Source organism: Myotis lucifugus, unplaced genomic scaffold, assembly GCF_000147115.1.
Source record: "Myotis lucifugus unplaced genomic scaffold, Myoluc2.0 scaffold_100, whole genome shotgun sequence".
Taxonomy (NCBI): Eukaryota; Metazoa; Chordata; class Mammalia; order Chiroptera; family Vespertilionidae; genus Myotis; species Myotis lucifugus.
The window spans coordinates 939,122-956,045 of NW_005871148.1; the positions used below are offsets into that span (position 1 = coordinate 939,122).

The 16,924-nt window shown below is 37.1% G+C and overlaps 1 protein-coding gene across 2 annotated transcripts in view; it reads left to right on the forward strand.

Annotated features, from left to right (window-relative positions):
• Positions 1 to 16,924, forward strand: part of BRCA1 (BRCA1, DNA repair associated) — a 53,246-nt gene that overhangs the window by 22,061 nt on the left and 14,261 nt on the right. For both annotated transcript variants that reach the window (XM_014458810.2, XM_014458811.2), the window contains 7 exons: positions 309 to 385; positions 988 to 4,377; positions 4,740 to 4,828; positions 7,932 to 8,088; positions 12,237 to 12,363; positions 14,115 to 14,299; positions 16,045 to 16,352. In XM_014458810.2, coding sequence (XP_014314296.1) covers positions 309 to 385; positions 988 to 4,377; positions 4,740 to 4,828; positions 7,932 to 8,088; positions 12,237 to 12,363; positions 14,115 to 14,299; positions 16,045 to 16,352 — 4,333 coding nt within the window. The remainder of the gene's footprint in view (positions 1 to 308; positions 386 to 987; positions 4,378 to 4,739; positions 4,829 to 7,931; positions 8,089 to 12,236; positions 12,364 to 14,114; positions 14,300 to 16,044; positions 16,353 to 16,924) is intronic.

Here is a 16,924-nt window from a genome sequence, read left to right on the forward strand (position 1 = left end):
TTGTGGGGTTTTTGTTTTTTGTTTTGTTTTTTGCTTTACTGTCTTTTTTACTGTCTTTTGGTTATTGTTTGTATTTAAATGGACTATCATTTAAATTTTGGTTCTCATTTGCATGTCCTCCTGCTCTGGTTTTTTGTGACTGTGTCAGTCTTTGATCCTTTCATTTTGACTAGAAGTTATTAAAGTAGAGAACAGATTTGGCCACCCTACCTAAAGGAGCTAAAATACTTGATCTTGTTCATTTGACAACTCTTTGAGCATGTATGTAACCAGTGTTTCTCATTAAGGCTTTTGTCTTTTCCCTATAGTGTGAGAGATCATGAACTGTTACAAATCACTCCTCAAGGAGCCAGGGCTGAAGCCAGATTAAATCCTGCAAAAAAGGGTAATGGCAAGCCTTCCCAACATAACAAGCACTGAAGAGAGAATGGGTAGATACAGTACTATAATTACATTATTCTGAAGATCATTTGGGACATTTATAATTCACAACATCTCTTGGCACAGTTAGAATATCATTTTTTCTCGGATGTTATGGTACAGCCTGATCCATTTCAGTTGACTAGACTGATGTGATTTTAATAGCATCCCTCATAACTGGTTGTTGCCTTTTACTTTAAATGTATGTGTTTATATTTCATCTTTTGTATACTAGTATTTAAATATAGGGAATAATGAGTCTGAAGGTAGAACAGAGCACAGTATGTCTGATGCCCAAAGTCTGCTTTTAATTCACTGTTACAGGTTAGGGAAATAGGAGGTGTGGCTTATGAGTAGGGAAAATTCTGAAATTAAAATTTTATTTTAAGTGGAACTAATGAGAATAAAAGGAATTACATGAAAGAGTGTGAGCTACAACTTTAGTATACTTGGTTGTTTAAAAGGATAGTTTCTCTAAAAATAGCCAGGTGTTTGAAGTTGTTTAAGCACGTATTTTTTCATGATAATTTCATTTTTAAATTATCTATTGTTTTTGTATATTTTCAGCTGCTTGTGAGTTTTCTGGGGACATAACAAATATTGAACATCATCAATCCAGTAATAAAGATTTGCCCACCACTGAGAAGCATGCAGCTGAGAAGCATACAGAAAAGTATCAGGGTATTTCTGTTTCAAACTTGCATGTGGAGCCATGTGGCACAGATACTCATGCCAGCTCATTACAGCATGAGAACAGCAGTTTACTACTCACCAAAGACAGAATGAATGTAGAAAAGGCTGAATTCTGTAATGAAAGCAAGCAGCCTGGCTTAGCAAGGAGCCAGCAGAGCAGATGGGCTGAAAGTAAAGAAACATGTAATGATAGGCAGACTCCCAGCACAGAGAACAGGGTAATTCTGGATGCTGATCCTCTGAATGGGGAAAAAGAACTTCCACGCTCTGACCATCCTAGAGATTCCCAAGATGTGCCTTGGATAACACGGAGCAGTAGCATACAGAAAGTTAATGAGTGGTTTTCCAGACGTGATGAAATACTAACTTCTGATGGCTCACATAATGGCAAGTCTGAGTCAAATGCTGAAGTAGCTGGTGCAGTGGAAGTTGCAAATGAAGTAGATGGGTATTCTGGTTCTCCAGGGAAAATAACCTTACTGGCCCATGATCCTCATGGTGTTTTAACATGTGAAAGTGAAAGAGTTCACTCCAAACCAGTAGAAAGTAATATTGAAGATAAAATATTTGGGCGAACCTATCGGAGGAAGGCAAGCCTCCCTAACTTGAGCCACATAACTGAAAATCTAATTGTAGGAGCATCTGCTATAGAACCTCAGATAACACAAGCGTGTCCCCTCACAAGTAAACTAAAGCGTAAAAGGAGAAGTACATCGGGCCTTCATCCTGAGGATTTTATTAAGAAAGTAGATTTGGCAGTTGTTCAAAAGACTCCCGTAGAGATAATTAAGGGAACTGACCGAATAGAACAGAATGGTCATGAGATGAATATTACTAATAATGATCATGAGAATGAAACAAAAGGTGATTGTGTTCAGAAAGAGAAAAATGCTAACCTAACAGAATCACTGGAAAAAGAATCTGCGTTCACAAGTAAAGCTGAACCTATAAGCAGCAGCATAAGCAATTTGGAACTAGAATTAAATGTCCACAGTTCAAAAGCACCTAAGAAGAATAGGCTGAAGAGGAAGTCCTCTACCAGGCCTATTCATGCACTTGAACTAGTAGTCAATAAAAATCCAAGCCCATCTAACCATACTGAACTACAAATTGATAGTTGTTCTAGCAGTGAAGAGGTGAAGGAAAAAAATTCTGACCAAATACCAGTCAGACACAGCAAGAAGCTTCAACTCATGGAAGGTAAAGAACCTGCAACTGGAGCCAAAAAGAGTAATAAGTCAGATGAACAAATAAATAAAAAACTTGCCAGTGATGCTTTTCTAGAACTAAACTTAACAAACATACCTGGTGTTGTTACTAATGGTTTAAGTTCTAATAAGCTTCAAGAGTTTGTCGATCCTAACCTACAAAGAGAAGAAACAGAAGAGAACCTAGGAACAATTCAAATGTCTAATAGTACCAAAGACCTCAAAGATCTGACATTAAGTGGAGGAAGAAGTGTGCAAACTGATAGACCTAAAGAGAGTACTAATATTGTATTGGTACCTGAAACTGATTATGGCACACAGGATAGTGTCTCATTACTGGAACCTGACACCCCAAGGAAGGCAAAAACAGCTCCAAATCAATGTGGGGATCTGTGTGCAGCAGTTAAAAATCCTAAAGAACTTATTGGTGGTTGTTCTAAAGATACTAGAAATGACAGAGAGGGCTTTAAGGATCTATTGAGATGTGAAGTTAGCCACACTCAGGAGACAAGCATGGAAGTGGAAGAGAGTGAACTTGATACACAGGATTTACAGAATACATTCAAGGTGTCAAAGCGCCAGTCATTTGCTCTGTTTTCAAATCCAGAAAAGGAATGTGCAACAGTCTATGCTCACTCCCAGTCTTTAAGGAAACAAAGTCCAAAAGTCACTCTTGAATCTGGACAAAAAGAAGAAAATCAGGGAAAGAAAGAATCTAAAATCAAGCATGTACAGGCAGTTCACACAGCTGTAGGCTTTCCTGTGGTTTGTGAGAAAGACAAAAAGCCAGGAGAGTATGCCAAATACAGCATAAAAGGAACCTCTAGGCATGGTCCGTCCTCTCAGTTCAGAGGCAACGAAACTGAACTCACTATTACCGATAAATATGGAATTTCACAAAATCCATATCATATACCGTCCATTTCTCCCATCAGGTCATTTGTTAAAACAGTAAGTAAGAAAAACCTGTCAGAGGAAAAGTTTGAGGAACATTCAGTGTCACCTGGAAGAGCAATGGGAAATGAGAACATTCCAAGTACAGTGAGCCCAATTAGCCTAAGTAACATTAGAGAAAGCGCTTTTAAAGAAAGCAGCTCAAGCAGTACTAATGAAGGAGGCTCTAGTATCAATGAAGTAGGTTCCAGTGGTGAAAACATTCATGCAGAACTAGATATAAACAAAGGATCAAAATTAACTGCTATGCTCAGATTAGGTCTCATGCAACCCGAAGTCTATAAGCCAAGCCTTCCTGTAAGTAATTGTAAACATCCTGAAGTAAAAAGGCCAGGAGACAACGAAGGAGTAGTTCAGGCTGTTAATGCAGACCTCCCTCCACGTCAAATTTCAGATAACCTAGAACAACCTATGGGAAGTAGTCCTGTTTCTCAGGTTGGTTCTGAGACACCGGATGACTTGTTAACTGATGATGAAATAAAGGAGAATAGCGGCTTTGATGAAAGTGGCATTAAGGAAAGATCTGCTGTTTTTAGCAAAGATGTTCAGAAAGAAGAATTCAGAAGGAGCCCTAGCCCCTTAGCCCATACACATTTGACTCGGAGTCGCCAAAGAAGGGCCAGGAAATTAGAGTCCTCAGAAGAGGACATGTCTAGTGAGGATGAAGAGCTTCCTTGCTTCCAACATTTATTATTTGGTAAAGTAATCAAAATACCTTCTCCATCTACCAGTGTTGCCACAAAGAGTCTGTCTAATAAAACAGAGGAGAACCTGGGATTAAAGAGTAGCTTAAGTAACTGCAGTAACCAAGTAATGTTGACAAAGGCATCCCAGGAACATCACCTTAGTGAGGAAGCAAGATGTTCTAGAAGCTTATTTTCCTCACAGTGCAGTGCATCAGAGGACTTGACCGCCAATACAAACACCCAGGGTCCTGTCTTGATCTTTGATCCTCCTTCCCAGCAAATGAGGTATCAGCCTGAAAACCAGGAAGTTCTGAGTGACAAGGAATTGATTTCAGACGATGACGATGACGATGACGAAAGGGAAACTGGCCTGGAAGAGGAAAATCAAGAAGAGCAGAGTGCGGATTCAGACTTAGGTATTTTATGGGAATGAGCTAAATGTTTCTGCCTTTGGGGGAGCACACGATGAGTTTCCAAGTACAATTAAAGTAGCCGCTTCTTAAACTTTAAGCATGTTCCTCCTAAGGTACTTTTCCTTAAAAGTCCTTCACCTAGCTGGAACATATCTATTTGAATGAGATTTAATACCCTAGTTGTTGGTGGACTTGCTTCTGATTTTCATTGTTATTTCTAGAAGAATCAGGTGTCTCAAAACAAGGAGTGTAATCATTTTGTGTGACATGAAAGTGATACTTGTCCTGCCAATGGGAAGAAACATATAGCAAATTGCAGTATTTGCTGTTTTTACATCTGAATCTCTATTTTTATTATCATTTAGATGAAGCAGCATTTGAATATGAGAGTGAAACAAACCTCTCTGAAGACTATTCGGGGCTGTCCTCCCAGAGCGATATTTTAACAACTCAGGTAAAAAGCACGTGTGGAAGTATGTGTGGTGTCTTGTGCATTCAGTAGTATGCATCCTGCATTCTTGCATTGGCTTTTATCATCCCTTAGAATCAGTGGTATAACAGTTGTATGTGGTACATGCCTCCTCAAATTAGATTGTAATCACCTGGCTAGAACTCATGCAGGAACTCATGCTACCTTTTATTTTATACATACATACATACCACCGAGCTCACTGCAGAACACTAAATACTGAATTTAATGAATAAGCTAAATGATCAAAACCCATTTTTCCTATAGCAAAAACATGAAAGCACTATTGTATCAAAGGAGGGTTATGTATTCCACTTTGGTGTACTAATGCATTAGTAGTATAAATGAAGTAGTGAGGGGTCACCTGTTGGTGGGGACTTTCAAAGGAAACATTTAAACTGGGTCTTGAAAGATGAGAAGAATTTTTCCAGATGGAAAAAGAAGGGAGGCAGCAACCCAGGCAAAGGCACAAAGGCATAAAATGCCCAGGAAGCACAAATTTATGCTATGCAACTAGAAAACGGGGCATATGGGTGGTTTGGGGAGAATTAAGAGATAAGAGAGTATAAAAGGCCTTCTGAATGCTCTTCTTAGGAATTTAGACTTTATCCTGAGGGCTATAATGAGTAATAATTATTTAGCTTTCAGAAAGCGTTACCTTATCTGAGCAGTGGTATACCACCACAGCCATTATGGAAGAAAGAGGCATGATAAACATGCATTTAAGGAACTTCCACAGTAATGTAGCTGTCTGTATTAAAAGTAGAGATCGGGAAGCATTTGAGATCTTGCTTCTCAGCAACTGTTGTCAGTTTGGCTCAAATACAATCTTATGAATACTCAAAAAAAAAGTAAAAGTAGAGATCAGAGTAGCACATTGGGAAATAGAAGATTAGGGCTAATTTAAGAAACACTTAAGAATTAGAATCAAGAAAACTTAGTAACCAATTTGGTTTTGGTCTCTCAAATGTATCTGGCCAGCCCTTGCCGGTTTGGCTCAATGGATAGAGCGTCGGCCTGCAGACTAAAAGGTCCCAGGTTCAATTCTGGTCAAGGGCACATGTCCAGGTTGTGGGCTCGATCCCCAGTAGGGGGTGAGCAAGAGGCATCAGATCAATGGTTCTCTCTCATCATTGATGTTTCTATCTCTCTCTCCCTCTCCATTCCTCTCTGAAATAAATAAAAATATATTTTTTAAAAATGTATCTGGCCAATTGCCTCTAGGGGAATTGTCCAAGTTATAAAGTAATTCCTTTGGGAAAACCTAAAGGAAAGTTAACCAAGTCTTCCATTACTGTTTTTTCTGATTTTCTAACCTGTTTAATGGCCACATAGAGGTTAGGTGTTGATGGTCATGACATAACGTCTAGTACAGCTTCTGAAGCTTACGGATATCTGATTTCATTCCAGATTGACTTAGGCAAGCCCTTCTTGATCAGTCATGGAACTACTCACAAGCACCACGTGGTGGCAATGGCGCTACTGCGGACATTGCAGCAAAACAGTATCGGGGTAGCACTGCAAGCCTTTGTGAAGCTGAGAATACATTTTCTGGTCATAAAAACTTGAAAATTACTCAGTGTAGCAGGAGAAAGTAGATGGCTAGTTTTCAGTGGTGGGCAAAGTCATGTTTAAGGATGAGAAGAAGAAATGGAGGATGAAACAATCTATTTCCCCAGGGTTTGCTGGCAACCATTGATGTTCTTTCTAAAAGTAATGAAGATATATTTTGTAAATCTCCTTAATTATGAAATAATTTGCTTATCAAAAACCTTAGACTAAAGAAAGAAGAAAACAAGAAAAAGAGAAAAAACAAAAGAAGAAAGAAAACCCTTAGACTTAGGAAATTTCTTTTTTTTAAATTAATAAATGTTTTTATTTTAGCCTTAGAGGGTTTTTTTAAGTCATTGATTTTAGAGAAAGAGACACATCCATTTGTTGCTCCATTTATTCTATGCATCCTTTGGATGATTCTTGTAAGTGCCCTGACCAGGGATCGAACCCACAATCTTGGTGTATCGGGATAATGCTCTAACCAATTGTGCTACCCAGCTACACATTTCTTTTTTTTTTAATCCTCACCCAAGGATACTTTTTCCATTGCTTTTTAGAGAGCATGAAAGGGAGAGGGAGTAACATCAATGTGAGAGACACATCAATTGATTGCCTCCCACAAGAGCCTAAACCTGGCCAGGGGATTGAACCTGTAACTCAGGTACATGCCTTTGACTGCGTATCAAATCTGTGACCCGGTGTGTGCTGATGCTCTAACCTGAGAACACTAGCCAGGGCACAGATTTCTTTTTGAAGTGGAGAAATAAACATCATGAGCTCCATAAGCAGAGAAGACCCTTATCTTGAGTTGAAAACAATAAAACAGGCTTTACTAGGGCTGTTTCTGTTGGCTCATTCCCTCTAACAGGTCCTTCTCTGTGAAGTTCTCTAGGTACCCTGTCCCCATCTAGAATGGCAGCACCATGCAGACTATATTCCCAGCACTAGGACAGTATCTGACGTATAATAGGTGGTCAACAAATAGTTGTTGAGTGAGCAAATAGATAAATTAATGAATTAGCTCTTTGTTCTTTCGGTTAGAAATTAAATGTTCAAAGAATCCCAGAAAAAAGAAGTGTCCTCACATGCCAGAAATCAGACATTTTTATATGGACTAATCTATATCTCTTATGAGTCCCAAATACTAAGCCTTTGAAACACACAGTCTGTAAAATGTTAACAAAGTCATGCTAATTTTAAATATCAAAAGTATTTAAGCACCTTAATTATTTTTTCACTCCTGAGCTTTTAAAAGAAAGTAATCAACTTCAAAAGGACATCACAATAAAATAAAGCAAATCTATTTGGGAGAGTCTGAGGAATTTTTTTCCTCCTTTAACATCATTCTGAAATCATTTCATGGGCATTAACTGCATGAATATGGTTGGATTAAAAGGTATTCAGCCAGAATTTATAATTCCATACTAGGTGATTTTAATTCCCATGCTAAAATTAATGGGTATGACATACTCTTGTGTTCTGGTAAATTTCTAAAAGAATGTAACTTTCTCTGTGTCATTTTTTGTGTTTGCAGCAGAGGGATACGATGCAAGATAACCTGATAAAGATCAAGCAGGAAATAGACCAAGTGGAAGCTGTGTTAGAGCAGCAGGGGAGCCAGCCTTCTGACAGATCCCCTTCTTGTGCTTCTGAGGACCTACTAAATCCACGACAAAACACACCAGAAACAGGTTTGTAACATTGGCCAAATTCCTCTTAAGCAAAATTCTTCCTCTCCCTAAGCCTTTATCTCCAGAAAAATGTGAACCTAGCTTGAACATTTTATGATCTTTGCTCGGCATGTATTTGCTGAGTCACTCCATGGGTAATTTTAGAGCCTTGGTTCTAGTCCCTGCTTTCAACTAATTTACCATTCAGAGAGATCAAGACAGTCATTAAGTGTCATTTTCTGACGACTGAGTACCCAAAATGAGGAGATATTACGGGGAGACCATAGGAAGCTGAGTGCAATGGGAGAGATTAGAAATAAGTAACCCCCTCATTTTAGAAAGCTTATAAAAAAACGCTCATATTCCTTATACCACAGGTGTCAGATCATAAAGCCCTATTCCGTGTGCTTTCTGGTTTATAAGGAAGAGATGCCATTTACTTGAGGAACTGCATCTTGATCCCCAGAAAACCCAATTATGTGGCAGAGTCAGGTGCTTTATCCCAACATTATAGTTATCAACAAGACCAGATGGATCTCTGAGGAGGTGATTTGAGCTGACTTCCTGTAAGAAGTGAGCGTTGAGGCTGGCCAGCGTGGCTTGGTGGTTTAGCATCATCTTACAAACCAGGAGGTCATGGTTTGATTCCCGGTCAGGGCACATGCCCCAGTTGCGGGCTTGATCCCCAGTATGGGGCATACAGAAGGCAGCCTATCGATGATTCTCTCTCATCATTGATGTTTCTGTCTCTCTGACCCTCTCCCTTTCTCTCTGAAATCAATAAAAGTATATTATTTTTTAAAAAAAAAAGGAGTGCTGAGCTGAGGGGTAATGTGGCATAAATGAAGGACAGTAAGATGAAATTTTGAGTATTTAGTTGAAAAGAGCATTATGAAGGACAGCACATCAGGCAGGTTTTTAAATAGGGGCAAATGTATAGTCAAGTAGATGAGAGGTTAGGCATAGGCATGGGTTCCAGAGGGGAAGTTGGTGCTTATGAATAGGCAGGTATGGCAAGTCCTCCCAAAGTGTTCATTTTATCTATGATACCTTCCCAGCTAACTTAGTGTTCAAGTTCCTTCTTCGTCGCCTCCTTCCCCAGTCCTACTCAGGGCAATAGGGCCTTCCTTTCAGTCTTTCTAGGAACTCAAGTCTTTATTATTCAGAATCGTGGCCTTGGTCAGGGAGTGTGCCTTACAATATTTTTATGTTCAGGGAGAAACAGTAGCTTATGCATGAGAAGTTAGGAACTCTGTTGCTATGGCAGTGGTTCAAATGTATTTCCTTCAATGCTTTCTTTGTAACTGTATCTTCATTTAGTTCATCTCCCAGATAATGAAGCCCAAAGTCTAGTCCCCAGCATAATTCTCTTCTTTGAGGTGCTTTCACCATCTTCAGTCTAAAAACAGGCTAGACTTTTCATTTTTATGCACAACTTATAAAATGCTATTGTCTGGCTTTGATCATATGTGTAAATCTATCTCATCTTTGGGGGAGGGGTGTTTATTTTTTCTGAAGATCTGCAGACAAAATGTTGTGGATTTCTTTTTTTTAATTTTATAAATGTTATCTTTCTACACATTTTTATTATGGGTTTGAAAACATTTTTGAAAATTTTTTACGAATCTCTATATAAAATATTTTTGTTAGGAGGTTTATTTTATCCTTTGTAGAAAGGTATTCATCATAGTCTAGGGCAGCAGTTCTTAACCTGTGGGTCGCCTAAGACCATCGGAAAACACATATATAATTACATATTTTTTTGTGATTAATCACTATGCTTTAATTATGTTCAATTTATAACAATGAAAATACATCCTGCATATCAGATATTTACATTACAATTCATAACAGTAGCAAAATTACAGTTGTGAAGTAGCAACAAAAATAATTTTATGGTTGGGGGTCACCACAACATGAAGAACTGGTCTAGGGTCTTTGCATCAAATGTCCTGCCCTCAGCATAGTTCTGTCCTATTGTTTATTTAAGGGTCATTCCCAAGCCTGCATAATATTTTTTTGTGCAAATCTGTATACTCATTTAAATTATGTGTCCCTCCTCTGCAGGTAGTTATTTCATATCAGGCACTTAGTCATTTTTTTTCTTGTGGATCACCAACCATTCATAAAGCAAACATTAGTTTATAAGATCATAATCTGTTACAGTGGAAGTGATTTTCAGATACATCAGAGCTTTTTTGTCTTGTAATATATTCATTCCTGGAAGCACTTGTTCAAAATTCCTATGCTCCTCCTCTGGAAATATTGAATCAACTGTGTGAATGGTTTATATGCTGGATTTCCTTATGGGTTTTTTATTTTATAGTTTACCATTTATTAATATCTTTTCCTTTCTTCCCCAATGTCTTTTCCTTTGATTCTCCTAATACTTTCCACAGTACTTAGCACATAATAGGCAGTCAGTAAATTTATTAAACATTAGGTCTGGCCCATATTTCGTACCCATGAAAAATATAATATGTAACATGTTAAAATCCCCAGATGAGGAAATTATTTAAGGTAAACTATGGTACTCTCCCAGTACTTGTGCTCTGGATCCCTGCATTTATGAAATAAGGATTAAGGGAAAAGAAGAACAAAAATTTTGCCCTGTCTTTTTAGGTACCATTGAGTAATTGAATTCTAACTCAGGTTAGCTTATTTTCTTCATAGCTTGGCCCCATTATAGTGAAAAGAGGAACTCATATGCTAAATATTCAGATGTGATGAAATGATTTTTTAATATCTGTATCTCTGAGACTGCCTCCCTATCCTTTTACTTATTTTTTTATAACCCTTTCCAATGGTCAATTCTGTGGTTCCTTTCACCAATGATCACCCTATATTTGGGGGGAAAATGACACCCTTATCAAAAAGCTTTACAGAACGAGTTGAAAGAAAAATCTGCATAGTTCGATTCAGCTTACTTTCAGCAACTGGTAGCTCCAGGCAGAGTTCTTATGTTCCTAGAAACTCTCAGAAAAGATAAGCACAGTGAAAACTATAAATAATGCATTTGAGGATTAACTCAGGAAATCAATAATTATTTTCCCCCAGGTCACCCAATGTCTTAAAAACAGTTTAATTAATACAGCCCTTTGTTTACATTTTTCTGCCTCAATTTTTAGCTTTTCTGATAAAAGCTCAAAATAAATTACAGTCATCAATGACTTTTTAATGGATAAAAGACATTTGTAATTTTTAAGTATTTGCTTTTACTTTTTAAATATTTCTGCCTTTAAGCTACTTCCTAGAAAGCAGTAGCACAGTAATACATTTGGAGGAATTAATAAATAAAAGGATGTACTAATGTGTCAAAACTTTGCCTTGCTTCTGTTTTGTGTTTTTTCCTTTTCTTGTGCCATTTCATCATTAGTCCATGTATTACTTCAGGGCTCTTTATCAGTCAGTACCTTGGTTTTTTTAATATGAATTGGGTTTTCTTCTTTCTTACTAATTGAAAATCTGAAGCAGACTGTCACCTGTTTTTTCTTTCTCATGTGACCCCTCCCCTCCCGTTTTTTCACACATGTTGAAGTTCACACCCCATTTTATACAGTCTTTGATGTGGAGGCAGTAGGGATAGACAAGGGAATGTTCTTTTCTTTCTAGTACTTTCTGTTTCCTATTATCTAAGGGGATTTGGGTAAAATTTAGTTTGCTGTAGAGATAAAAATTATTTCCTATTCTTATTTCCTTATCATTTAGGGCCAAATATATATAAATATATGATTTTTCAGCCTTGTCTCAGTTGAGCATCTTTATTTACCCAGTCTTAAAGTATTCCATTTATTTATTTACTTATTTACTTACTTTCGTTCCATTTGGTGCTGGATCACTTGTGCTTATAATATTATGTCTGATATACTTACTTAAAAACCAGTTTGATTGTCACAGATTGCTGCTTTTGAAAATCAGTATACTCACCCTGGCCGGAGAGCCCAGTTGGTTAGAGCATTGTCCCGATGTACCAAGGTTTGATTCCCAGTCAGGGCACATATAAGAATCAACCAATGAATGCATAATAAGTGGAATGACAAATCAATGTTTTTCTCTCTTTTCCTTCCTCTCTCTAAAATCAATAAAGAAAAATCGAATTATCTCACCTGAATTATCACAATCAGGATAAAGCAGTAAATTTCTTTGTTTTCCTATTCCATTTAAAATAGTATTAACTTCAGAGAAAAGTGATGAATATCTTGTAAGCCAGAATCCAGAAAGCCTTTCTGCAGACAAATTTCAAGACTCTCTGGATAGTTCCATCAGATATAAAAATAAAGAACCAGGAATGGAAAGGTAAGAAGTAATAAAGGTCAAATTGTGGTATCTAAGTAACACCTTTTCTTACATTGAACTCTTATTGTTAAATATTTTTCACAGTATCTTTGAGTGTGTCTATTCAAATTACTATTGAGATTAGATTGTATAGTACTTTATGTTTTCAAAAATACTGTACCTACTTCCTCATTTGACCTTTACAACAACGCTGTGATGGTAAAAGGACAAGTTCTGGACTATTGTTCCTATTTGATAGTTCAGGAAAGAGTCTCAAAGCCATTAGAGTCACACATCTCACCACTCTAGGAAGGAAAAGGAATTCATATTTATTGAATTCCTACTGAGTATATGTATATTTTTACTTAACTTTTTGGGAATAGTGACAAGTTGTCAAAAATCTAATGACACCATCTTTTCCAAACCTCTTGGACTAGACTAAGGATGTATTATTGAGGCTGAGGTACTGGCACTGTGGCTGACAGAATTAAAAGATCTGGCTGCCAGTGCTCTCCCTTCAGGGACTACCCCCAAGCCTTTCCCTCCCCCGCCAGGCACATTATCATTAGCTTCCTCACTCCCAAGCTCCTAAAATGTATATATTTTAATTTATTTCAGAGAGGAAGGGAAAGGGGGAGAGATAGAAACATCAATGATGAGAGAGAATCATTGACCGGCTGCTTCTTGCATGCCTCACACTGGGGATCCAGTCTGCCACCTGGGCATATGCCCTGACCCGGAATCAAACCGCCATCTCCTGGTTCAAAGGTTGATGCTCAACCACTGAGCCATGCTGGCCGGGGCAAGGGCTCTTCCTTTACCTCTTATAACTCGTTTCCTAATCCCATTTTTTCTAGGAATTACTTTTTCTGCCTCTGTAATTTACCCAATAAATGTTCTCTTACAAAAATAAAAAAAGATCTGGCCTCCATAGGCACTAAACCTATGTTTAAAGGTAATGACTTCATTGCCAAGCTTTAACTAATTGAAGCATCCATTTAATATTCAGACCAAATATTTCTGCTCTGCCTCCCCCTCCCACAAGAGACTTAAACATTTCATTGAACTTCCTCCTTCTGCTAGACTACTTGAGAGCAGCAGTTTAGATCTTGCTCATCTTTAATCCATAGAGCCTAGTTTTGATGTTTGACTCATAGTAAACACCTAATAATTGTTTGAATTAATTAGCTGATCTCTGAGGTCTTTTAAATCTGTTAAGTATCTTAATCAGCGATGTCCTAAAACCTGAAAGAGTAAAGGATTACTGTTGTGTGCATATACTCTCCTAACAATGTTTTATGGCTTTTGTTTTTACAATGACTCGATACTGAAAGGCAGGAGATAAGGATGATTCTATGAATTTTGCTGACATTGGATATAGAAAGAATGAGTGTAGCAATGTCAAAATTAATCATTAGCTTTTTCTACTTTCATAAGAGATGTGATTAACACATCCATGGGGACTCAAGTGGAATAATACTTTCTATTTTATAGAATTTGAATAAGTGGTGGTAGATAATTTGCTGAAATTTGCTGACATGCTTTTAAACAGCTGGGAGATATATACTTACTGCCTCAGACCAGACCCTAAGGGGAAATGATCTGTGTCAACCCTGACTTATTGGCAGACATCATGAATCCAGACTTCTAGGCCCTCACTTGAGTGTCTCTCCAACAATGAGCTGTTTTACTTATGCTTTGGCTGCCCAGGATGTGTGATAAGTCCTTTCACGAGTTGTGGTGATAAAAAAATCTCCTTGCATCCTTGCTAGCTCTTCTACACCCCAGTTGTTAGATGACAGGTGGTATGTGCACTGCCACTCACAGAGTCCCCAGAACAGAAACCACCCATCTCAAAAGGAGCTCATTGAGAGTGTTGATGTAGAGGAGCCACAACTGACCAAGTCTGAGACCCAAGATTTAATGGAGCCGTCTTATTTGCCAAGACAAGATCCAGGTAATAGTTCATCTTCTCTGTTGGACAAAACTTTTATTTTACTCTAATCTTACCTAAAGGTATTTTGGTTAATCATCTTTCATATGTACTCGTACTAGTCTATCATGAATGCATCTGTTATACTTAAACCCATTTTTTAAAAATAGCTTGAATGTTTATCCAAGTTTACTTGAAAATTGTTGCAGTTGTTAATCTGTCTGTATTGGTTTAATTCTTTTTGAAGATGAGGGAGTCTTGGTGTGCTCTAAATATTTTATTTCAACTGTTAGATAAGAGTTCTAGAGCCCTCGAACAAAGTTTAGGCCTGTCCTTGATTGAAAAATGAGTCAAATCTCCAAAGTAAGCTCTTATTTTATGAATTAATGAATATAAATGACTATATATTTTATGCCTTATAAATCACTTTAAATGAACCGTGTGTGTTATGGCTTGTGAATTAAAGTGTGCATTAGTAAAGAAAATTTTAAATTAATCCTCTAAAACACATTATCATAAAAGATGCCTTTTGGCTTCTGAATGTGGTATTTGACCATTTTAATTAGGGTCATTTTGGGAATCTCATACATTCTACTTAGTTATGCTTACTTCCTGATTGAGTGGCATTTTGTGAAATGTTTCAGGGATGATCTTTAATTTGGTGATGATATCTGATGATCTATTATGTGAAAAAGGTAATGATATCATCGTGGATGATAAAACAAAAATTGAATCTCTCTCATATTTCAATATTTTTTCCTTCCTTACTAAAGTATTATATGTTCATCGCCAAGCAGTTGGAGAATATAGGTAATAAAAAGGTTATTTAAATTAGATAAAATAAATGACCAAAATTACAGAAAGCATACCTTACAATATTGCATTTCATGGATTATAAGGTGCAATTTTTTTTTAAGTTTGGACTCTGAAATAGGATAGCATCTTAAATTCAATGGCATATGTTTTATTTTTAATTGCAGTAAAAATACATAACAAAAGTTACAATCTTAGCCATTTTTAAGTGTATACTAGTGTTAAATATATTCTTATTGTTGTGCAGCTATTCTCTAGAACTTGTTCATTTTGCAAAACTGAAGCTGTACCCATTAAACAGCAACTTCCCACTTTCCCCATACTTCATCCCCTGGCAACTACCATTCCACTTTGTCTCTAAAAGCTTGGCAACTTTAATACCTCCTGTAAGTGGAATAGTATATCATTTGTCTTTTTGTGACTGACTTAAACCATTTCTATGTATATAACACATTTGCTTTATCCATCCATCCATTGATAGACACTTGGATTGCTTCCACTCTTGGCTATTGTAAATAATTCTGCAATGAACATAGGTGTGTGCATTTCTCTATTGCATAGTAACTGAATGTAATGGGTGAAGAGTACTCCATTGAAATAGATGTGCCAATCTATTATTGGACATTTAAGTTGTTTCTAGAACTTTACTGTTATAAACAGTATTGCAGTGAACATTTCTATGGCTAAACTTGTGCATACATCTTTTACTTTCCTAGGATACATTTCTAAAACTTGAATTATTGACTGAACATGTAAACACACATGACTTTTGGATTATAATACCAAATTGTCCTTTAGAAAAGTTAAGACACCTTGCACCTCCACCAACAGTGTATTAGTGCACCCATTTTTTTTAACCTGACTTGATCTATCTTTTCAATTCTTAGCAGAGACTAGATGTTGTAATTCAAGATTCATTTTCATGTAGATTAAATTTCATCCACCGTTCCTTTCAGAGGGAAGTCCTTGCCTACAATCTGGCATCAGCCTCTTCTCTGATGACCCAGAGTCTGATCCCGCTGAAGACAGAGCCCCAGAGTCAGCCCATGTTTGCAGCATGCCAGCTTCAACCTCTGCATTGAAATTACCCCAATTTCAAGTTGAATCTGCTAAGAGTCCAGCTGCTACTCATACTGCTAATGCTGCTGGGTATGATGTGAGGGAAGAAAGTGCCAGCAGGGAGAAGCCAGAGGTGACATCTTCAGCAAAAACAGGCAACAAAAGAATATCTATGGTGGCATCAGGCTTGACCCCAAAAGAACTTGTAAGTGTATCCATATGTGTCTCCCTAAAGACTGAGACTTCATTTACATACCATAATAGTTTTAACTAGGTAGTAGTAATAAATAACTTATAGGAAAAAATTTAAGAAATAGACACAGTTCTAATGAAATTTAAATTTATTACTAATTTCTGAAGTTTTGGACCTAGATAACACTATAGCATGAATTATTTTGTATAAATTTACTTAAGAAAATAATTATTAGCCCTGACTGGGTAGCTCAGTTGGTTAGAGTGTCGTCCTGATGCACCAAGGTTGCACATTCGATCCCTTGTCAGGGCACATACAAGAAACAACCAATGAATGCATAAGTAAGTGGAACAAATTGATGTTTCTCTCTCTGTCTCTCTGTCTCTCAAATCAATTTTTTAAAAAGAAAATAATTATTAAATATTAGTAGAGAGATTATAGTTTTGGGTATGATATAGAGCTTTTTAAATTTTATCTATCCTATATAATAAAAGCGTAATATGCTAAGTACCTGGTCATCTGGTCATCCATCCAACCAATCAAAGAGTAATATGCTAATGATATGCTAAGGCCGCTCAACTGCT